Source organism: Clytia hemisphaerica, unplaced genomic scaffold (genome assembly GCF_902728285.1).
Source record: "Clytia hemisphaerica strain Z4C2 unplaced genomic scaffold, Clytia hemisphaerica genome assembly, whole genome shotgun sequence".
Lineage (NCBI taxonomy): Eukaryota > Metazoa > Cnidaria > Hydrozoa > Leptothecata > Clytiidae > Clytia > Clytia hemisphaerica.
In genome coordinates this window covers 286,008-311,224 of record NW_027103892.1, presented here as the reverse complement: position 1 = coordinate 311,224, position 25,217 = coordinate 286,008, and the positions used below count along the sequence as shown (strand labels likewise).

Here is a 25,217-nt window from a genome sequence, read left to right as displayed (position 1 = left end):
AGACGCAGTAGAGTTTTCTATACCTTTTGGCAAAGTACTTCATTCAAATGCTCAATTCTGTTGTTGTATATACTTCTGATGTTTTGATCATTCTCGGGATTTTTAGCAATATTGATTCGAATGGCGTCTTGGACAAGGCAGATCTTATTGTGGCAGTCTTGTGCAATGTATTCAAGATTTTGAATTTTCTTTAGGATTTCCACATTCCGCTGTCTCATCCCTTGCTGTTGGTTCACCCAGTATCTCCATATCCAAGAGTCTGCATTCATCTTCAAGCATGTTGAAGATCTTCAGATATGTACCAAGGCTGATCTGTTGGGATAGCAACCTTAAAGTAAGAGGATTTTTATAATTTTTAAAATGCTTGACTTTTGAGGTCAATTTACTGATTTGAAACATCAAACTTATTGAAAGTGTGAATGTTAATAAGCTGATAATTAATTAGGCCTTATACCTGATCAAGTGGAATGTTGACAATAGGCTCGTGAATTACATTGTCAAAAAATTTTGCATTCCCGATGATTCCACCTGCAGCTTGGAATTCATTCAACTTGGTTTTTAAGGTTTCCAGTGTTCTTTCTGTAATTTTATCGCATTGCTCAGAAGGACACTTTTGAATCTCAGAATATGTTGCATTGCACAATAGGCAACAATGACGTCCTAAAATATGAAAGAAGGAGATTTTTACTAATTTGAAGTTTAGTGTGAACTCATTTTTGTGTCTTTTGATTTTCAAAGAAATTTTAGCTGAAATATGAATGTCAATCATTTACTTTCACATTTAACATTTGGTTTGAGAATTTTTGCCGCAAAATATATCATAAAATATAATTTATAAAAAAGACCTTACCACTTGCACCAGTGATTCCATAAATAGATGCCAGAAATTCATAATCATTAAAAAGAAACATCCGAATTTTTCTTCCTCTATAAAGAAATGCAAATCAAAACTTTAATTTAGAGTTTGCAATAATGTTTAATTCTTCACTAAGGTTTTTTGGGATTACATTAAAATTCTTTTTAGACTCAACATATTAGATCAGAGACTTATGTTAAAGCAGTAGAGATACGAGAAAAATGTATAAAAAATGAAAAAGATCATTCAGGAAGTCACCTCCAATCCATTGTCTGGATCAAATCAATCGTGTCTTTGTACCGATCCATGGATAGTTTGACATTAACACGATAATCTTTAGCTTCAAAAGTATTGAAGAATATCGTGTTCTTTCTACTATTTGGGCAATCTGTATTGCAGCATTGATAAGAGAATTTAAACGAACCACCACCATGGTCACCGCCTATCTTCACATGCAACTCGTCTTTTTTCGCTTGCTTCTCAACAAACAACGATGCACTGAAAAAAATATATTCGAAATTGTCATTTATGCAGGGAAACCACTATGTTTTTTTTTCAATTTTCCAATTTACAAATTCTGAGCTTTTGTTTGTAGTTGATTTCTAGTTTACTGTATTTTTTTTGTTTTTAATAATTGTTTACCTCTTCAGAGAATCCAAATAGCCAAACAAGTGCCCTTTGAGATCATCAATGTAAGCCCAAGGAGCTCTAATTGTTCATATTTCCCTTTCAGTATGTTTCCAGTCTTCTTACAACGTTTCGGGAATTGAAAAGGGGGCATTCAAACAAAATGACAACAGCACCAGTCAGAGTATTCATGAATGCTCTTTGCTTACGCTCAGATTCAAAATTCACATTACTCTCTCCAATCCACCTAAAATTCAAATAAAAACATAAATCCTTTAAATATGTATGAAATCAACTTGCTATAATTTACAATTTTTTTTTAATTCAATTTTATCTCAAAAGTGTTCACCATTGGGGGTATACTTAGCTAGGCCCATTCTAAGGCTAGTGGGTGCTTTATGTAGATACTTTCAAAACTATTGTAATAATAACTTTTGATATCTTCTATGAATGATTTAATACTGATAAAGTGAAAGCTAAATTTATAGAATAACCTTGCTAATTTCCTCAGTGTTGCCCATGGTATCTGTAGATCAGCCTTCATAGCCACAACTGTTTTTGCATCAAAGACTTTCGTGGTACCAAGAACTTCATTTTGCTCTATTAAACTCAACAAGCTGATATAGCGTGAAGCTTGACTTGTACTTTCTCCATTACTAACATTTTTCTTGATCGCTTTAGGTGTTGTTACAAGAACAAGAGGCTTAAAAGGAAATGTAATAGATAATATTTATACCTTCATGGAGAATTTTCACAAAATGAAACAGCCCCAGAACATTTAATGTTTTGCTACAGCCTACATATTGTCGAAAAAGGGATACTTTTTTCAAACCTTTAGGTATTGTATTTTACAGTTGTTATCTTTTTATTTGCAGATTGGCTTACCCTTGATCCACCAGTGTTAAACGATATAGACTTGTCACAAGATTGAGATAATTTGGTTTTGATGATATGTACGGCTGCTTCTTCAAAGTCTCGTGGAACTCTATCAGCACTATTCAACAAAAACACATCTTTTAGTTTGATTTCTTTGGTAGCGGTTGCTGGTTTCAAACGTTCTATAATGTCAATGGTTTGCTGAGAAAAAACAACAGTTGATGGATTGACCATTGCTTCACATGATGTACATGGACATTTACATTGTAGAAGTTCATTGCCTTCAATGCGACTTAGCAGGCACAACAAACAAACAACATGCTGACATAATAGCAGGAATGGCTTGTCGATAAGCTTGTAGCAAACAGGACACTTTACCAGCTCAGTGAAATTATCTTGAGTAAAAGAATTTAATGACACAGTATTATAACCAACATTTTTCAATGCTGCCGGAACCTGATTCATAAGATACCGACTGTCATACCGTGTCCATAATGTCGGTACTGATGTTGCTGCAGGTCGACCTTTCCTACATTTGGCTTTCTTCGGGCGACCTACTGGATTAGTCTGGGTGGACTCAGCTGTTACACAGACCCAACAACCCTCTTCGGAATGTTCAGGCCAATCTATCACCAGATGCTTCACGGTGGAAACACGTTTTTTGATTGCATTTAATTGTGCACAACACTTCAAACATATGAATTTTGGATGTATTTGGTCATTATCAGTCTTAGTTTTTAAATAAAAACAATCCAGGATATCATCTGCTTTACTTCTTACCAAAACTCCTTCTTTTTGAAGCAAATTACCACATATTCTATGATATATACTTGTGAAGCTAAAAGATCAATCTTTTCACTACAGAAAACCTTATACCTAGAAAAATTTTAGATCTTTTATTTTCGAGGCTTGAAAATGGCTAAATTTTGAATTTTTGAGTAGGGCAATGGAATCCGCTTTTATTTATGTTTACATAATCTCTAGGATACAAAAAGTTATATAAAAACAAACCTTGGTCAAACAGCTTCAAATAAAACCATAGAAAACATGAGCTAGTGCGAAAAAAACAACAATCAAGGCTTTGAAACCACAGATGTAAACAAAAAACTCCAGCTCCCCATCGCTTCCGAGAAAGATGAAAACCACTTTCGTTTTCTCGCGCACGCGCAAATTGAGTTTAGTTTTCAGCGCCCAGCTTAACAGCCGTGATCAATTTGTAAAAATATTGAGTTACAGTACACATAAATACTTTACCCATAAGTAAACAATGAGCCAAAAGTTTCGCAATAAGCATGATTATTTCAATGAATTACTGTGGAAAATTTACATGAATAATTTATAATTGAATAAATAAATCTAAGGAAAATATAATTGACAAAATAAAGAACTTTTTCTTGTATAATACATAAAAAGGGCTATCAAACTAGCGAGTTGATAAAACAGCCGGTGTTATAATGTAAAATTTTCTTCAAAATTTTACCTTTCCTAATCAAATTTAATTGGTTATTTTGGTCAATGCTAAAGGCTGCAGAGAAAAGTGAAACACGCATTTCACTAAAATAATGTATCATTGATAAAAAAAGCACGTTTGCTACTGCCAGGGCTAACATAGCTACAAAATTGAAACTAAGATCATCATAAAGCGAACGTCTAGTTAAAATCTAGCATCTGAACATAAAATCACTACAAAATTGAAACAAACATCACGCTTGCTAACAAAGTTCTAACATCTGAACAGAAAAGCTACAAAAATTGAAACATACATCTTAACTTATAGTTATAATAGTCAAATCTAAAATGTGAACATAAATCACTACAAAATTGAAACAAACATCACGCTTGACAATAAAATCAAACCTAAACATCTAACAAAATATAGCTACAAAATGGAAACAAACAACTTAAACTTTGATCTTTAGAAGTTGTACACTAAAAATAGAACATTTTGAAAACTAAATTCCTTGGACTGTAAAACTTTCAAAAATTATTAAAATTCAACACTTCAAGTTATATAACTTAGATTTCTATAGTATTTTAGAGGTTATGAGTGCACGTCGCTTATATTTCAAAGTTGCTAAAATCCAGAACCACTTATACCATTGAAAAGCACTAAAGTAGGCACTTTAGGCCGATTTTCAAACTTTCTAACCCCCCTGTCAAACTTGGTTTTAAGCTCTATCTTTTCTCGTTTCAACGAGGGGTCGTTGACTTCCCTAGCATTTATAGAAAAAAAGTAATGGGATTTTTTGTGAAGCTAATTGGAGCAAAATTAGCCAACTTTTACTGCAGAGGGCCTTCCAAAAAGTGGCTCAAAAAGGGGCATTTTTTAATAGAAAAAAAACTCTATTTTGGGCATGTTTTGGTTATTATTCAAATTTGGGTTTTAAATTTTCCGATCTTTTTTCTTCTAGATGATCTTTGATCATTACACTATGGGTTGAAAAAAATTTTTTGAAAAAAATCAGTTTTGTCCAAGAATTAATACTCCTTTTGTAGTGGCACCTAACGAAAAAATGAAGAAATCCGGGGATAAAAAGTACTAAAAATCACGATTAAAGGTAAGGATTTCATTGTTTCATGTTCATTTTGATTACTTTCTGTGCAAAAAATGGTAACTCGTAGTATGAAAAAAGAATTTTTCAAAAAATTTCAAATTTTCGACCCAAAATTAAGAAATTTTGCTTCGGGCCACCTGATGACGTCATAAAACCGTTATATGCAATAACTTTTGATATGCTTTGATTATAAAGCTGAAATTTTGCACACTGAAAGATATTAAGGCAAAGAAAATTTTCAAAAAAAAATTTTGGAAAAAAATGATGATTTTATTGCAAAAATTCGAATTTTGTCTATTTTTGCTGACGTCAGCAAAAAAAAATTAAAAAATATTGATTTCAATGGTTTACAAATGCTCCACTAAATTCATGGGCAAAATTTTACCACCAAAAGTGGCTCCAGTTGGAAGATATTTAAGTTTTTTGATCAAATGACGTCACAGTGAGCTGTTGACGTCGAAAAATCGTTATTTTGCAATAACTTTTGATACGTTTTGATTATAAAGCTGAAATTTTGCACACCGGAAGATATTAAGGCAAAGAAAATTTTCAAAAAAACATTTTAAAAAAATGATGACGTCAGCATTTTATTGCAAAAAATCGAATTTTGCATATTTTTGCTGACGTCAGCAAAAAAAAATAAACATTTTGATTTCAATGGTTTACAAATGCTCCACTAAATTCGTGTGCAAAATTTTACCACCAAAAGTGGCTCCAGTTGGAAGATATTTAAGTTTTTTGATCAAATGACGTCACGCACTAAAATGATTTAAAAAAAAACATTAAAGTCGTTTTTTGAAGTAACATTAGATCTAATTGAATTAAAAAGCTGAAATTTATCAAAGTAAAGAAAATTTGCTCAGTGCATAAATAAAAGTTTTTATATTGTGTTATTTTGTTGTGCGAAATTCTATATTGAATACGTCGATTGAAAACCTAGAATCAGTACTTAAAAAGCAAAGAAAGACGGGAATCTTTAATATTTAATATCACACTTTTGCCGAAATTCCTCTTGTTTGAGCATACCAACTCGTTTATTTTTGGCAGAACGAAAAGAATTCGACTCATATCTAAGCTATGATCTGGTCGTCCAAATCTGTTTGTGCCTAAATTTGCTCAAACGAATGCTACTAAAAGAAATCAAATCAAATGCATATTGTTTTATCGAAATGGTGCAATTATTATTTACTATTAATATAACTTGGAACTATTTTGAGCAAAAAATAAATAAGAATCTTTTTTACAACATTTTTAATTTGCTATGAATATAGTAGAAAATCTGGAAAAATAAATTAAATTTTTTTAAGATACAACTTCTATGTACATTTTGTCGTTTTTAGGTACGTTTTGTATATTTTATCTAAAATATTTACTTCAATAAAGTGAATAAGCCAAAAGGCTAAAAATCATAATACCCTAAAGATAGGGTATTATATTATAGGTAGGGATCATTGCGACTTTTGAACAAGCCTCAGAAATAAAAAAACTTGAGTTGCAGAGCTTTGGACACAGCCAGAAATGGATTTAGGATTAACTAAGATGAAATCAGTAATTACCAACTCGAATGTTTAATAGACGCATAAAGTAAATTTGTTGAAACAAAAGCATTAAATTTGCATCAAAATGCGAGTAGAAAATGCTTTCAAAATGTAAAAATATACATCTAATAATAAGCTAGTTAAATCAATGGAAAAATCCTTAGAAAAAATGTCAATCTTTCTGTAAGTGACAAAACGAAACAAATGAAAACGGGCTTATTTTGAAGGACATCATTTTATGTCATGAGGATGACAGAGGGGAGTTTTAAAAATGACCAAATCGTGTGTTTATAGTGTCTACAAAGAAACCTGGCACTCAACTCAAAATCGTTCAGAAAAGTCCAGAGGAGAAAATTGCATTGACATGAAAAAATCGAATAGCGATCTGGAAAAAATGAAAACATCGAAGAAGAAAAATGAAGAAATGAAAGAACTAAATAAATTTACAAGACTTAAAAAAATAAAATCTTGAAAAAAATCGCGAAAATAAGTTCAACGAAAAGACCATAAAATTTCGATGTTTTGAAATTTAAAATTATAATAAAAAGAGCGAAGTAGCCTTTTCGTTGAACTATTTATTTAGAATCCATTCAAGCAAAATTTCGCTCTGGCGAGAAAATAACAATCAAAAGACGGCCCTACTACCAATCCTATGATGCCCATCTTAATTACCGTAGTAACCGTGATGGTCATTATAGGAATGGTGGTAGGAGCTATCAACCCATCCATCATGATCCTTACTATGAGAAGTGGAGGGTTTGTCATTGCTGGGTGGAACAAAGAATGATCCTCCCCCAGACTTCTTCCACTTTTCATAGCATGCTTCACTGTAAGTGATGGAGTCTTGACAGTTATTATCCCGGGAAAGTTGTCGAAACTTGTGCTTGGATAGATTCTGGGGTTTCGGGATGTTCTTCTTTAGCTCATTCACCTCTTCATTCAACTTCTTCAATGTTTTCACCTTCTTCTCCAAAGACGCTATCCGATCTGTCATGTCATCAATGGTATCTTCCAACGTTATCTCCTCTGGTTCTCTTTTCTCTTTCAAGACGACGTTAGGCTTGTAAATATACAACAATTTTGGCCATCCGTTACCGTCTGGAATGTCTATCTCGTCCTCCGTCATCCTCATTAACACTGGTCTACCATCTACAAAGTAGGCCAGCCCTGTCGCCTCCGGATCGATAGACGGAACCTGAATGACCTCACCAGATTGCCATCATCATCCCGTTCTTCCCGTGTCAGAAGACTCATGAGAGATAAATTGAACAGGACAATATTGATGACAGCCATTGTATTTTTGTTTTAGTTACAGATCTAAAGAAACAAACAAATCAGCATTGAGATGAATATAAGCAATAATGATAAAAGAATTCTTTCAAACCCGCTAAAACCGAGCAAAATAATCTTGTTTTATAACTTTCGGTCTACAGTTATTTTTCTGTTCTTTAAATTAGCCAACTTGGCATGCAAAAATTACAGTTCAAAGAAAGTTGTATGACAAGACTTTTTTTTAATTCTTAACTATATGAAAGACAACAAACCGGGGGGGGGGGGGGTCAACATTTATAATACCAACCCATAGCCCAAAAACCTGACTTTTGACCTTTTGAGCTAAGTTCACACCACCACCCCAAAATTGGTATCGATACCAACTTGAAAATCATAATTTTCAGAAAAAGGGGGGACCCACCCCCTCATTTTGATATCGATACCAGCTTGAAAATCATAATTTTCAGCAAAAGGGGGGACCCACCCAATTAATTTGGTATCGATACCAACATGACTTTTTGAATTTGACAAAATATCATGGGACCCACCCCCTAATTTAGTACCAATACCAATCTGACAAATTTGAGCTTAAAGCTGTTTAAAGGGGACCCACCCCCTCCCACACAAACAGGGTACTAAGAGAAACTTGCAAAAAACTTTTTGAAATACTCTTTCTTCAACACAACACAAAAAATGTCATATGCTAAAATAGAAAATGACTGAAAACTGACAATATAATAAAAAACAAACCCAATGAAGCTAGCAAAATCAATCTGAATAAATATTATCTGAATATAATAATTGATGTGCAAAAACTAGGAGAAGCTATTATTAGTACATAATTTTAGAACAGAATAGATTCACTCATTCATTACCAAATGCTATCACAGAAAAAATGTTTTTTCTTCAGGCTTGATCAAAAAGAAAACTTGAAAATATCGAAAAAGTCCAAAATAAACAAACTTCAAAGTCATTTATACTTATTACTCATTTACAGTCACTATACTCATAAGCTAAAACAAATCCAATTGAAACCTGTTTAGACTGATATGTACCCCGGGGTATTTTCTAGCTATAAGGGCAGAATTTAGGAAAGTTTTGCTGTCATTTTGATATGGATACCAACTTTCTGAATCGTATTATTTAAAAAAAGGGGTACCCACCTCCTATTTTGGTATCAATACCAACTGAGGATAACTCTTTTTTTCTAAAAAAAGGGGGACCCACCCCCATCAATACCAACTTGACTTTTCAAACTTTTAAAGGAAAAAAAGACACCACCACCCGGCTATGGGTCTGGTATCTTGATGTTGACCCCCACTGAACAAACAACGCTTCGTACATATTTATTTCAGTAAAAATAAGCTATACAAAATTAACTGCAGCAGGAGATCAGAATTCTCTAGACCAATTGATGCCATCTGGAGAAAATTGAATAAATTCTGGAAGTCTGGAGGATCTCTAGGTATAAAATACCATCAGGAGATCAGAATTCTCTAGACCAATCGATGCCATCTGGAGAAAATTGAATAAATTCTGGAAGTCTGGAGGATCTCTAGGTATAAAATACCATCAGGAGATCAGCATTCTCTAGACCAATTGATGCCATCTGGAGAAAATTGAATAAATTTTGGAAGTCTGGAGGATCTCTAGGTATAAAATACCATTAGGAGATCAGAATTCTCTAGGCCAAGTAATGCCATCTGGAGAAAATTGAATAAAGTCTGGATATCTGGAGGATCTCTAGGTATAAAATACCATTAGGAGATCAGAATTCTCTAGGCTAAGTAATGCCATCTGGAGAAAATTGAATAAAGTCTGGACATTTGTAGGATCTCTAGGTATAAAATACCATCAGGAGATCAGAATTCTCTAGGCTAAGTAATGCCATCTGGAGAAAATTGAAAAAAGTCTGGAAATTTGTAGGATGTCTAGGTATAAAATACCATTTCCATAAATCTTTAAAACTAAAAACGTTTTTTGATTTTTGTAGTGGTCCTCCCTTCCTCCCTACAAACCACTTGAATTAATCACCTTCTCCTTTAAATCTTTAAATTATATATTTCGATTTTTCCATCGATTTTATTTCAGTTAATATTTAGTTTATTAATATTTGAGTTGCTTTTTTGTGTGTTTTTGCATTATTTGATTTTTTTTGTTTTCATCTTTTTTTATATAAATTACAACTATTTCAACTTTTCAATCTTCTTTTAAAAAATAATCAAATAAACAGAACATCTTTTTTAGAAAAGTCTGAGAGAACAAATTCCTTCATTCTTGAATCATTTAAGTTTTCGAACAGGTCTTTTTTGTGGCTGTTTAAAATCTCCCCTCTCTCTTGAGCTGACTTAAGTTTCTTAGGCTTAACAACTTGATCAGGTTTTATTCTACTAAATTTCATGATAGCTTTCAAATTATCAAGAAGCTCCGACCAGGGCAAGTTGATTCTTTCCCATCTTCTTTCATCCTGGTTTTGTTGAAATAAGACTTGGAACAATCTACATCCATTACGTCTTTGTAAAATGCAATTTGTAGCAAAAGAATCTTGCATTTGTCTTTATCTTCTTTAAAAGAAGGCTTCCTGCTCTATTAGCCATAGTTTGTGCCCTGCTTGGACTAAATTGTTGACTGCTAAGGCTTTTTTTGCTGCTGCTTTCTCTTTAATTTCAATCTTCTCTTTTTGTTTTTTTTCCAATCTTTCTTTCTTTGCAGAGACTAAAGTAATTTTCCGTTCATCATATTTTGCTTTCATTTTAGGAGCCAACTTTCGGGCCTTATATAATATTTCATCACGTTCCTTAATAGTTTTACTTTCAAGCCAAACACTTGTGTCATTTCTTGACCACATTGTAAACGTTTGTATGATTTGTATACTAGCATTAGGTTTTGTACGAACAAGCAGGTCAAGAATAGCAAAATCTATTTGTTGTTGGTACATTGGATGAGATATTTTGTATATCTGAATCTACGCTCCAGTACTTGCCTCCTGGTAATTGATCACGGCACTGTCTTTCCAAAATAATTAATATTGCATAGATAATTATTTCAAGAGATTGCTGGGTCAATGTGTCAAACTCCTCATCAGTTTCTTTGAAAGGGCATTTGAAAACTTCATCCTTATCATGAATTTCAATATCATTGAGTGTAAAAATTCTTTTGTCCCGAAAAACTCTGGAAGCATCTTTAGCAAGTTCTGATAACTGTATTTTCAGATTCAAAAGATATTTGTTTAATTCAAGAATTGACTTTTTTTCTTCAATGCTGCGCCACAGAGGACCAGTTAACGATTTGTCTATAACACCTAGAGCTCTTACCTCTGCAAGGAAAAGTTTGTTTGAGATATCTTCCTCAACTGCCTTCAAAAGATTGTTTGGATTCGGCCACTTCTTAATAAAATCCTTGATTGAAGTACGATGGTAAAACAGTGCAGCTGCATTGTAAAAGACGATGTTAAACCTGTTCCCAATGAAAGGGACAAATTTCGAGGAATCTCCTAGTCCAGATAAATATGACTCAAAATAAGAGGCGACACCTGCTTCATCACTACCTCTTGAGTGAAAAGCTTTACAAGCAGTTCGTACAAGGCGTGCAGCACCAGATTCTTTGGTATTGAAAGCAAACACTGTATCAAAATCATCTGATAATAGGAGTTTTTCGAAAGAATTTAAAACCTTATCAGTTTCAGTAGCAAAATTTGCCAAAAGATGCAATTTACAAAAAAAATTGGCCATTTCAGACATTTCTTTTTGTTGAGAAAGAGTCGTTTCATTCCACTTGTCTATGGCAGTTGGTAAAAGGTCCTCCCTCCCACTTTTCTATGGCAGTTGGTAAAAGGTCCTCCCTCAGTTTCCAGTTTTAGCTTTTCATTAAACAACAGGTTCACTGGACCAAGGTCAGACATCACTTCAGCAAGGTCCTCAATCGACTCTGTGAAATATTTCATAACCGCCCTAGCATCCCCACCAGCAACCTCATTGAGTCCAAATGACAACGTCTTCTTACCTTGTGTAGTGAGCTGAAAATTCTGATAGTGCCCATGGTATTTTGATGTTCCATCTCCGTGTAATCAATTACTTTTATTTGTTTTATCAAGAAGAGCCTCCCCAATTTGTAACTGTGCAACAAACAAAGCTTCATGTTGTCACTTCACTCCAGTTGAAGGGAGCTTTCTGATATCCTTATTTGTTAGTTTTTTTAGTACGCATTTGATGACACCATCAATATTTTTCATGCTAACATTTAAATGCAGTAGTTCCATAATGACCTCACGGATTTCATTACAGTATTTACCATCATGAAATGTGACTACTTCATCATCTTGCAAAAGCGCAACAAGCTGTTGCAATTCTCTGTTTTCACCATTTAAAGTTTTCAGCTTTGAATACACACTTTCTAATTCTTTTTCAATTTTCTCAATATCTTTGCCATTGACCTCTGCTAATCTAATTTTAGTTTCATCAAGTGTTCTTCTCAAATACCCAGCTTTCTTTTTGAGAGCTTCTTTTTCTCCAATTATCTCAATATTATCAAATTTGATTTCTCTAATGGTTTCATTGCAAGAATCAAGCTTGGATTCAAGAAGTTGAATTCTCTTTTTTCAGTCAATGCTCTCTTTTCTTTGTGCATTGGTTTCTTTTTTTTCCTGAAGTGCAGTCTCTCTCCTATTGAGTTTTTTGTCTATTTTTTTTATTTCGTTGGATTTTTCTTTGTTGGAAAGTTCAAGTTTTTTCAATTTGATCTCTAAATCAGTAAGTTCTTTTTCCTTTTCTAAATAACAGTTTTTGAACTCATCTAACTCTAGACGAGCTATTTTTCCATCTTTAATAGACTCAGAAAAAATATCTGAAAGTGATTCAAGTTCTCCCAGTTTTTGATGATAAGCTTCAGTTAAATCGTCACAAGAAGCCAACCTTCTTTTTAAGCTCTTATTTTCATTTTTGAGTTTAAAAGCAATATTTGTAAGATATTCTTCTTTATCAGTTGTACAGGCCGTTGCGGCTCTTTCTTGAACAGTCTGTCGAATAGGGAGAATAAAATCTTCATTCAAATGCTTTTCTTTCTCTTCAGAGCATTTTCTAGATAAATTTTGCAGTTTTTTGTGTAAACGTGTAACCTTCATATAAATGGCATTGTCTGAACATTGAAAATGACCAAAAGTTGCCCGAAACCCTTCCACTATATTTTTTTTACTTTTATCCTCTAACAAGTTATACCATTGGATCACTACTCTATTTTTCATTTTTAGCAGAATATATTTTTCCTGTACATAGGGAAAACTCAACCTAACCTTTGCAGCCACAAGGTATACAACATTCACGACCCTTTTTATACAGTAAGTTTTTTGAGTTTGTGACTTTTCATTGATAATTTAATGACTCATGTTCAGGTACATTAGAAACAAGATAACATTTTTAGACCAAAAATATGTTGATTTTGGAGAGTGTAGATGTTGTATGCTTTGTGTGAAAGCCTTACTACCCTTTAGTTGACCAGACACAGTGTTTCGTTGTGGTTTCCAAAAATGGACCCTCCTCCTCCCCCAGTCTGGGAAATCCTCTCAATTGCACGCTTATGTTCCGAGGCCGTAAGCGCGCAATTGCACGGTTATCAAAATGGCAGAATTTTTAAGCATGTAATTACACGCTTATCGAAATTGTTCTGAAACGAGTGATAAGTGGTAAGCATACAATTGCACCCTCTATTATTCTGACACGCAATTCCTTCCGAAAGCTCTGTTGAATTTCAAAAGCCTAGGGCAGTTTTACTCAAAATTTATCATAGAAGAAGATTCCGTAAAAATGGATTGCCCGTTAAACCATGCCTTCCCCCGAATTAGAGAATTCTGAACACCTTGAAATCCCTAAGCAATTTCAACCGGGGCGGGAGCGGGCGTAAATTATAACCATGCAATTGCGCGCTTACGCCCTCGGAACATAAGCGTGCAATTGAGAGGATTTCCCAGACTGTCCCCATGGCCAGGGACACCCCTTTTCTGAAAACATTGCCTAAAATTGCAAAGAAATACCCAGATTGTCCAAAAACCCGCCCGGGTGTGAAAGATGGTTGGATTGAGGGTATTACGTATAACGTCAAAAGGAGAATAATATGTCTCATTAGTCATTAGAGCTTTACTGAAAAAAAGACACATTAGACTCCCAGGCTTTTAGTCAAAATAAAAAGCAAAATAGGCTCCTTGTTTTTGACTTTTCAATATGGTTAACAGAAGGAAATGAAAGAATAGATAACACAAGATCAAGAACCAGCACGCAGTAGCACCATTTTTCACAAACAGCACAGGAGGCAAACTAAGTACAGTAAATATACTCAAAACAAATAGGTCAAGATTATCATGTATGTATGGTGAAATTCTTATCATTCAACCACCCTAAAAATGCAACCATACAGCTTCACAGGTCTATCAAATAAGATTCCATTTAGATGGGATGCCATGCCATCAATTCTTATTACCACTTTCTCAGTTCCTCTCTCCACTGTGATTTTCCCGCCTCTCCAAATTCACAGCAGCAAAAGATAGTAAAAACTAAGACGGGGGTTCTGTAGGAAATTTGAAAATCATAAAAGTGAACTTTCGCAGGGTAAAATGTTTATTAGATATAAAGTGCTTATAGTTTTCGGAAATCTTAATTTCTGTTCTACAATAAACAAAGTGTGCCTTTTTATTAAATGCGGCTAGAAAAAAGTTGTGACAGAAAAGAGTTTTCAAAGCCCTGTAGAATTTTACTGGGGAAAATTACGAATTCAGCACACTCAGGAGAAACTAAGTCAATCATGAAGGCTTTCATGACAGTTTTTGTTTTTTTTAAAAGATAGAAGGAGACCTTGCGAATTTTTGATTGAAAAATGCATACATTTTTCAAAAAAACCAAAACCCCTTCTCAACTTTGAAATCGCGCTTCCACTAAATTTCGGCGAGAGCTTTTAGTCACGTGACTGAAGTGCCTACTAAAACACAGAAATAATATAAAATAAAATCTACTAATACAGTTCTTTGAATTCCTTTCGCTTAGTTTTCAACCATTCTAAAGTTTTAGGTATATTCAAAGTGGATAAAATATCTACTAAATTTGGAAGAGATTAGTATTCCCTTCCTGGAATATTCTCAAAAACTTTTGCCTTAATCAGTTCGGCTGCAAGGTTCTGTACATCTGGCAATTTTTTGGAGATTTTTCAGCTGTGTGTTTCATCTTTGATGCTGCTACCTCTTTCCAAATTTTTGATGATCTTGTTCAAATTTCTTGTAGCCCTTGAAATTTGTTTTGCATTTGCTTCATTGAAGTTGCTTCTCAGAGATCTTAATAACTCTTTTAAAAGGTTATTTAAGTTCTCCAGATGCAAATCCCTCGAAACATTTCGTCCTTTTTTCCCATGTGTATTAATTAACCTATTCCAATTTATTCGGAAAGCTGCTTTCGGTTGATTTTTGATCCTGTAAAACAACTTCAAGACACGACACTAAATACAATGTTACTCTCGGGTACCTATTAAATGGGGGGTTGCAATAAAAAATGTCCGGCGGGGTGAACATTTTTTGAAAAATTAATTAGCCGGGGGGACGCTTCTTAGGTCCCCGAGAGTAGGCTCTTCAAAAAAGTATTCTATTGGAACGAATCCCCGGGCATTAAATGGTAGCTGGTTATACCCTCTCGCTTCGGCTGGGACAACAGAAATTAATCGACCTTTCATTTTCTCCTCTTTGGGCAATATATCCCAACCGGGGTGTACAAGAATTTACTGGTAAAGGACCTTGATCGTACGCACAAAGTAATGTCTTTTTTTCGCAAAATCAAAGAAGGAAATATCATTTCACTAACTGTTTGATAATCTCCTCTACTTGTTTTTGCAGCCTCCATTAAAATATTGACAAAAATCTAAGTAGATTAATATGTTGGTGCAGACTTTGATCAAAATTTGTATAAGTTTGAAAAATTTAAACCACTACACTCGCTTGATGGGTTTTAGATGAGGATCAAGTCCAAGTTTGCTTGAACTGTTAGTGCCACCAAGTATAATAGTTGCAAAGTTGTCTTGTCGCAAACTGTGTTTGACTTTGTCTTCAACCTTGAAAACAGCACAACGGTTTGGCCACAGTTTTTTCAAATTTTCTTCATGGTCAAGATGTTTTGATAAATCCATTACATCTATATTTTAATGTCTTTGTCAAAGAACCTTTCAGTTTCAATAAAAATGAACTAGATTTTTGTTGTTTTATATTAATAAAATCACGATAAGCAATAATCAGTGGATCTGGAGTCAACCACAAAATTCAGTAATCTTTATCTTTTTCAGAAACAGTTTTTATGACATTATGTTGTGTTGTTGCAAAGATTTTGGCATTTGATAAGTGCCTTTGGAGAAATCTAATTTGGTTATGGTTATTTCCAAGTTAAACACGTAAAAATATTATTATATTATAAACAGAATACGTGTTTCTCAAAAGAGAAACCTTAAAACTGTTCTTGTATTTTGCTTTGATACAAAACTTTCCTTAACTTATAGGAATACCTGTTTTTAAATATCAGCAAAACCGCAGAATTTTTTCTTATATATACATTTATTTTCTTATGATAAGCATTTATCCGGAGCTACAGAATAGATTCACTGAGCCGATGAAATTTTTCTTTTGTTTCCATTCGAGAAAAAAGTAAATAAAAACTTTCAAGATAATATTGTGTGTAGTGTTTTCAAGAGAGCAAAACAGTTTTATGTACATATACAAGAAAGTTTTACGTGTTAAAGTTTTATTCAGCTTGTAGTGCCCACGGTTGCAAAGTATTTTCCCAAAACTTTTCCTACTCCCTTGGTAAGACACGATTCAAACATAAACAAAGCCAAGATGTAAAATCAATCGAAATAAAAGAGTAATTTATTATATTCAAGTCAAGGAAAAATTTCATCGTAAAAAGCTCGCAGCAAATAGCAGCAAGCTTTGGTCCGTCCTCTTCTGTCAATCTATCTTTATCAAAATGAAACTCTTCCCAGTGGTAGGTCTAGCTAAATAGTAAATACTAAAGGAAGAAATAATTCATTCCTTGCATTATCTTGCTTATGGTATAAAAAGAGCCAGATTTTCGAAATTCTTACTGTCTTAGACTTAGCTAGCTAGGAAAACTTTCTACTAAAACTACTAACAAAAACATCCCAGACCAACCAGATCTCAATTCTCATCTCCATCGAATCGATCGAGACACCAACTGCAGTTTTAAACACTTTCATACAATTCCATGTGCACTCATCTCATCAAAAGCGGAGTAATTTTTGTTTATCAATTTCACTTTCGTTTTAGACGAGCCTCCTTCATTAGAGCAAATTAGATTTTTTTCCGATAAAATACTGAGAAAAACTATTATTTTTGTTGTCTAAAAAACTACTTTGACTATCAGAGAGAGGCTAAACTCGAAATTGCCTTAAATAACTGTTTTATCTTATGTCATTTTAGGACAACTGCCCCTCGGACCCTTAGCAGAATAAAGAGGAGAAGAAACAAGGGAAATTGTGTGAATTTTAATTCACTTTTGGAACTAATTTGACCAAATTTCTATCTTTCTGGGGGCAAAAAGTTGAAATTTTCCTATTTTTCCAATTCTTAGTGGGACTGAAGTCTGATTTTCCGATTTTTCAAACTGCCATGTTTCAAAAAAGGCACCTTTAAGGCCGGCACATACCCATACCCATACCATTCTCTTGCCTAAGTATCCCCTCCCCCGGGCTGCTTCTTTTCGAAGAATCGCGTGTCATGTCTATTATTTCACTCCGCTTATCTTGACATCAAAGTCTTTCTAAACATCAAGAACTACGGCAAATATAACACGAGCGAAGTGAGAAAAAAAATCCAATTGCAGAGCCGTCTCGGACGCCGCTGGTCGCTGGTATGGTGTAATTTGGGAAGGACGCCCTTTCTGTTTTCTGATTATTTTTGCCACAAAAATCTTTTTCAAAATATGGTTAAAAGATACGTCACCCGGGAGGGATAGAGTCAAACTTTGAAGAGAATTCTTCCCTTTAATTTTGATTTCATCGTGTTTCAGCTACATTCCTAGCCTGGATATCCAAGCTCAAAATTTTAGAAAAAACAAAATTTACCTCAACATACAAAGTTCTAAAATTATAGAGCTTGGTCTCCCTAGAGAATGAAAGTGAAAACCCATGTTTCCTAGCCAACCCAGGGCAGCAAAACAGAAATTAATAAAAATCAGTCTTACAAGATCTAAAACTATTTAAAACATCCGAAGATTACACCAAAGTCCATAAAAATGTTTGCATGCATTATCATGACCAACCATGTTTTCTTGGAAAATGAACTTGCCTCTGTTTTCTTCTTTTTCATGTTTTCATGTAACAGAAAGCCCTATCTTCACTAGCAACTGGAGGACTATCCTATTTTTGCTTTAGAATTGCTCAACACCGTGTAGATTGGCCCTTACGGTTTTAGCGAAGTGAGTGCAAGCAAGCGGACTGCATTCTCTTAAAGAGAATGCAAATCGCTCTAGGGAGACCAGGCTGTAAACCAGAACATAAAATATCAAAAACTAGACTGTGAAATAGTTTACAGCCTGGATATCCAGGCTACTACATTCGCAACATCTCAAAGGACTTTAAATGCGTTCAGCAAACAGCTAAACCGGCGTGCGACGCCGGGTACCGGCTAAGGCTTTATATTATATCAGACAGTCGAGGAGTCTTAGTTTAGCTTAATTAAAAGTTAAATTTAGTGTTTTTTATTACTTAATTCAACGAGACTAAATTTAAATTATTGATATTTAGCCAAATTCTAAAGAGGCTCAGGCCTACCTAGCCTACCTCTAGGCCCGACCCTGCATGTTGTAAGTTGCATCCATCCCAAACACACAAAATTTCAGTCTTTGTACAAAATCGCTCTATATCTTTTAGCTGTTGTGAAGACGACACAAAGACGCTTAGCTCAGGAACTAATTGTAATTCACGAATGAAACGTGCAGATGTTCTCCCCTCCTTTTTTTGGACAACCATTATTTCGACGATTTCGTCCGTCTTTGGAGATCTATTGCTGAAAATGAATTTAGAGTGCAAAGCTTGAATCGCAAATTATTGATTTTTTAACTTATATTATTTTATATGGATCCTTATTTAGCATAAACTTTGTAATCGATTGGTGTATAATCGGGTGAAGTTTGAATTAAAGTCCAAAGAAATTTTTTTTCTCGAGCAATGGGGTTAAATTTTTTATTAATTCATAATTGTTTATAAAATTGAGCTATATCTAATTGACGGCACATGTTTCCTTATACTCTGAAGTCTATACTTTAACGATCAAAAGAAAATGACCTTGTACACATGAGAAGTAGAAAAGCCCCTAGAATACATCTTTCTTTTCTTGGTTTCTATTTTGAACAAATAATAACAAATTTCACTTACTTATAAATTTGATGTCGATTTCTTGCCACCAGCAAGCCACCAGCCTCGTCGTAAATGTTGATTTGTGTTCGTTTTGATTTTGCCTTAGAACTTCTTATATTCTCGACAAAAGAAGGCTTTGTTCGAATAAATGGGGTCTTATGGCCTTTTGTATTACCATGTGGCTCCGTCGGTATGACCAGGTGTTCTTGGCCATCAAAATAGTACTGCAAGAAGACCACAGGGAAAGTTGAAACGGTGACCACAACTTTATGAAAATCCTTATGTTCCGTATGATAGTATGTTGCCCTCTGGACAGAAATATTGTGGCCAACCATACATTCCTCGTGCCTAGTACTTTCCAAAAACTGGTTTCGTTTGCAGTACGTAAAGTGCTTCGTGTTCGTGTGTTTCCACTTCCCATGAAGATCACAAAGAATGTCTCTTTGGTGTGGTAGTTTGGCAGTGTCGACCAAGAAGCATGCGTTTTGGTTGCATAGCTGGGGATTGAATGAACATAATTCCGATTCTTAGTCCTGTTTGAATTACAATCCAGCTAGCTGCTTTATCAGTTTCAACGTGAGAATTGAAAGTTCTCCATTTCGGGAAATTTGGGTTGCTATCAAGAAATTTCTTTTCAGAAGCTTCTGAAATATTAATAAAAATGCTTTAGCTTGTACATTGTGCCCAGAAAACAGCAGAACAATATTTATATTCTTATAGTACTGCAGTACTTCTAAACGATTAAAATAAAACAACTTTTCTGATGGGTTAAAAAAAGAGAAAATATGTGAGTCAGTTGGCTTTCTTTTATTTCAAGTGAGAGGTATAGTGTTAATAATAAGAACTTTCGGAAATAGGAAGGAATTTTTCTAGATTTTAATTGAGCTATGGCTTTAGAAATCCGTTCATATCTCAAGCATCACATTTAAATACAACTTGAAATTTAATTTAATATAAAATGTATACAAATACTCCGTAATAAATATTGTAGCCAATACCATTTCTTGAAGCGTTCGTGGGTTCCCGTTGACACAGTCACGAAATACTCTGCTTATTTGGAAATTCTGATCCAAGTAGCAATTCCTTGCATCTTTAAGATGCTCAAAGCCTTCTAATAAGTCCAAACCAAAAGTTGTTTCAAAGTTCAACCTCCAATAAGAGTCCGATTTGCAAACGAAGAAGACAAAAATACAGTGTTAAGAGCAATCACTAAAGGAGAAAGATTGCCCTTCCGTGTGACAGAAGATCTTACGAAAAGTGAAAGGAAGACAATCAAAGAGTGGTGTATGAAAGCCAAAGAAATGAACACGTCACTAAAGGATGCAAACTTTAAATTCAAAGTCAGGGGGAGCCCTAGGAAAAAACTCTATTTTAAGAAAATTGTAAACCGAACAAAGAGCGGCTCATAGAGGCCCATGTGCTCGCACAGTGGCCTGCGAACTTGTATAGCATTATTATTATTATTATTATTATAAAAAACCGCCTCATAAAGATCTTTAGCGTCTTGCATATTTGGTAGGTCTTCTTCGTTTATCGGGATGAGCTGATTTGTTTGCCTCCTGATATTAATAGGCGTGCCTCGTCCTGTAAGTAAACAAAAAAATGTGAGTAATAAACGAAGTAGTTTTTTACACAGAAATATTGTACGCTGTACTAACGCACTTTGTAATAACGCCACACTTTGTAATACCTGACAAGTTTGTCAGATGTTATTACAAAGTGTGTCAGCTTTTCACATTACAAAGTGCGTTAGGTCAATTATTACAAAGTGTGTCAAGGTGTATTACAATAAGTGCGTCAGGTATTACAAAATGTGGCGTTTATTACAAAGTGCGTTAGTACACCAGTGAAAAAGAAACATCAAAAACAATCATTAACAAGAAAAGAGCCTGAGCAAAATAATGACGAAGGAGATTCTTTATTCTTTGAGGCGTTTTTGTACTCCATTCGAGCCAATTGTAATAGCCCAAGTTACTTTATCTAAATATAAAATTCCTCGCAAAAATTGTTAGACCAAACTAGATTTCAAACCTGGAATGCAGTGACTGTTCCATGAATTTAATACAAGTGTGGTGCCGTAGCTCGTCAATAACATCGCAGTAATAGATACGCAAAACCTATGGACTTCATTTTCCATATCAATTTGCCCAATCCCTAAATCTTTTAGAAGATACACGTTTTTTTTTTTAAGAAACACACTTTTAAGAAACACGAGGCTCAGAATGCCTAAAAATAAGAAACATCTAAGAAACATGCTGAGGCTGAGAATGAGAAAATAACATTTTTTAATTCGGTTTCTTTTAAAAACCTTCCAATCCAGCCTTTCATGAGACTGATTTATGTCAAAAATTTTAGAAACATGTAAGAAACATTTAAGGCTCAAAAGGCCGATTTTATAAGAAACATTGAGGCTGCTTGGTAAAACTAGTTTCTTAAAAAAAAAACGTGTATTCTTTCTCAGCTTTGGATGGTGATTTAACTAGTAAAATTGATATCTCTCCCTTCTCTAGAATATCTCTATCAGTATGGACTTGTAGTATGAATTAGGAGTATGAACTTAGGAGTATGAATTTCTTTAAAATCGAGAGCTTTCTAGTCAAGAATCTGATAATTTTCAGATTTTTTTATCAATTCCAATGCCTTATTTTCAGGAAACCGGCCCCAATTGGGAAAACATTTGTGGTTTCAAATTATGAAGTGTGTAAGGTTACGGGGAAAGTAAAATCAATCAACAGTGTGCTTGACGTCAAAGTAGATTTGGCTATGCTGGAAGCAAGAAACCAACATTTTAGTGTTCTAGAAATCCAAAGTGAAATTGCTGTCCTTTTGGATGTCGACGAAAAATTGGTCATCCTATACAAGGGTGGGTCTCCGGTGAAAGATTCCGCAAGTAGTAGAGGTAAATATGTCTAGGACACAAAAAACTTCGATTGCCCAAACTCAAACATTGAAGAAGCATCACTTAAAGGGGAACGGCACTAATTTTAAAGAATTAAAATTCATGAAGCTTCACATTAAAAAATCACATCCCAAAAAAATCTCTTCACAAAACTTTCTCTTTTTTTCTAAAAGTCATAACAATCTCTGCGTTTATTAAGCTTTGAAAAGACCCACTTTTGTACATTCAGGAAACTAGGTCGAGCGCAGAATTTTACGTCATAAAAGGCAAAAGGCAGATTAAACAAATGTTATAATGAGATGATAAGCAAAACGGCTCTCTCATCTCTCGTTTTACAGTAGAAGGATTTTACGATTTTAAGAGAGAAGAAAAATCATTTTGTGAAGAATTTAATTGTAGAAGCAGTAAAAGTAAAATGGTTTCAAGTTGCGGTGCTTATGGTTGTACCAACCGTGGTGAGGAGAAAGCAAAGGACAAGAAGAAGCAACACGAAAAGAATGACGACAAGACTCAAAGTGAACCAAAAAACGACGCAACCAAACAAATAAAGAAAACCCTCAGTTTTCACTCTCTTCCTAAGAATGCAAGCCTTCGAGAGCAATGGGAACGAAATATACGAAGGGAAGGAAAATTACCAAAGAGTCTTGTGCTTTGTTCAGAACATTTTGAGAGCTCCTGTTTCGAACGAGACCTCCAGGTAAATGCTTGTTTTTTCTCTTTCCTTATCCCAATGGGATCCTTCTCTCTTAATAGCCGTAGCTAGCCCGCATTTGTGAGAAATCCCCCACAGCTGAAATATCTTTAGCACCCCTGTCTCAGTGCCTTGGTGTAGTGTTTTCACTCACTTGGGATAGTATCCACTAAATTCTGGCTCAATAAGGTCACTTGGATGGTTTGGATTAGACTTATAAGATTTTGAGCACATATGAAACAGGGGTGTTAACAACAACTTTGGCTTAATTTGCTTTTTTACTTTTACAGGCTGAACTTATGGGAATACCATCGAAACGAAAATTGAAGGAAGATGCAGTGCCAACCATTTTTTGCTTCTCGAAAGAACCTAAGTCAAGGCCAATGTCAAAAGCAAGGTCTGAGCGCGCAAATAAACGACAATTTATTGAAAAAGTTTACGAAGAGAGAAATGTCGAGCCAACCAGCACCGAAAATATCGAACCTGTTTCAAAGGCACCTGTCATGGTAGACAAGTCCATATCAGCTGGGACACCCTTCAAAAAAGTGACATCTCGGGGAACACAATACCATGACCAACCCAATCACTCACAGGATAAAGAGAGAACTCATAACATTGATTTCCCAGGACCATTGAAAGTGAAATTTGAGAAGAAAAAGACAGACACAAAGGTAAAAGAGACAAATACAGAAATAACATTTCCACCTGATGTGATGGTCACGTTTAAAATTGAAAGTAGTGATGACAAGGAACCGATGGACGTAATCGATAGTAGCTCTGATGAAGAAGAGGACGACCCATCAGATCTGACATTCGAACCCGATCCCACAGACAGTGATTCAGATAGTGATGTAGAGAGTGAGGAGTCGATCGGCTTGCCCAACAAAGACACAAAGTTCATCGTTTACTGGTCTTGTCTAGCACAACTTCTTTCATTTTGTTCTCTATGCCACCAAATTGCCTCGATAACGAAATGTGTCACCCGAGGAACTAAGATAATCGTTACAAAGCTTTGTGTGAATAATCACGAAACCAAATGGGAGTCACAACCAGATGTGAGAGGAATGGCTGAAGGGAACATTCTTATGGCAGCATCAGTTCTCTGTTCAGGTGCTACTTATCGTCGAATAAGTGAGATGATGGGAATCGCCAAGGTAGCCTTTATTAGTGAGAGATCGTTTTACAAAATGCAGAAAGCTTATCTCCTACCTGCTATTCATCACGTCTACACTACATTCAGAGAAATAATCATCGCTGAGATTATTGAGAACGGTCCGATTCACGTTAACGGAGATGGAAGATGCGATTCTCCCGGCTACAGCGCTAAGTACGGTACTTATACGATAATGAACTCTGCTGATGGTCAAATTGTAGACTTTAACGTTTCACATTGCCGTATAGCAGGAAATTCCAATCGAATGGAGCTTTTTGGACTTAAAGATTTACTGAGACGCCTCAAAGAGTACGGAATCAAAATTCTAAGCCTCACTACTGACCGCCATACACAAGTAAGAAAGTTCATGAGAACAGAATGTAAAGACATTCCTTCCTCACCAATTCGACATTTGGCATTTTTGTAAGAGCATAAAAAAAAACGGCTGATGAAAGCAGCTAAAGCTAAGAAAAATGCCGAGTTGTTGTTGTGGGTAAAATCGATTATCAACCATTTTTGGTGGTGTTGTAAAACGTGCGGTGGAAATGTTGAAATCTTAAAGGAAAAGTGGCTCAGTATTCTGGAGCACATCACCAATAAACATACGTTCAAAGGAAACAAGCATTATAAATCATGTGAGCATGGGAAACGCCTTGGACGTAAATGGCTGAAAAAAGATTCGTCAGCATTTGTTGCACTCAAGAAAATTGTTGCTGATCCTAAACTTTTAAAAGATTTTCCATATCTTACCGAATTTAACCACACAGGAAATTTAGAAGTATTTCATTCCTTGTATAATAAATATTGTCCGAAACGTCTGCACTTTTCATACGAGGTTATGGTTGCTCGATCACAACTTGCAGTTTTAGATCATAATTCATCTGTTGGTCTACAGCAAGCTGAAACCAAATCTGGCAAAAAACGTAACAAGATCACATTCACTCGTATCACTCAAAGTTGGGTATCTAAACCAATCAAAGAAGCGAAGGACAAAAGCTACATAAGCAACATTCTCGAAGAGGTTTTTTATCTACGGGAAACTCGTGAGAAATACCCCTCTCCCAAACCTGCCTAAGCCACCAAAAAATATCGCTACAGAACCTAAACCAGATAAGGAGGAAGTTGTCAGAAAAAGCAGGTCTAGATTTTGTTAAATTTTGTACATTTTTTTCATAGTTGTATCTTCAGTATTTTTAATATATATGTATGGTGTATAATATTACTCAATAACATAAACCACTCTTTCTTAATTGTTTATCAAAGAAGTTCCTCTTTTGCCGTTTATGACGTAGTAGTTCCATTTCTCTCTTTTTGAACGCGCTATAGAAAAAAGAGCTTTAAACAAGGATATTTGAG

The 25,217-nt window shown here is 34.8% G+C and overlaps 2 protein-coding genes across 2 annotated transcripts; one reads left to right on the top strand and one right to left on the bottom strand.

Annotated features, from left to right (window-relative positions):
- Positions 1 to 211: 211 nt before the first annotated feature.
- Positions 212 to 1,350, bottom strand: LOC136808691 (uncharacterized). The gene is made up of 4 exons (XM_067065232.1): positions 1,115 to 1,350; positions 851 to 927; positions 455 to 660; positions 212 to 328 (listed from the first exon to the last, which is right to left on the bottom strand). Exons 1-4 carry the CDS (start codon positions 1,162 to 1,164, stop codon positions 272 to 274), a joined length of 390 nt encoding a protein of 129 aa, XP_066921333.1. The 5' UTR covers positions 1,165 to 1,350; the 3' UTR covers positions 212 to 271.
- A 21,021-nt stretch (positions 1,351 to 22,371) lies between these two features.
- LOC136808702 (uncharacterized) lies at positions 22,372 to 24,936 on the top strand. Its single transcript, XM_067065244.1, has 3 exons — positions 22,372 to 22,714; positions 22,999 to 24,103; positions 24,290 to 24,936. Exons 1-3 carry the CDS (start codon positions 22,433 to 22,435, stop codon positions 24,934 to 24,936), a joined length of 2,034 nt encoding a protein of 677 aa, XP_066921345.1. The 5' UTR covers positions 22,372 to 22,432.
- Positions 24,937 to 25,217: the final 281 nt, after the last annotated feature.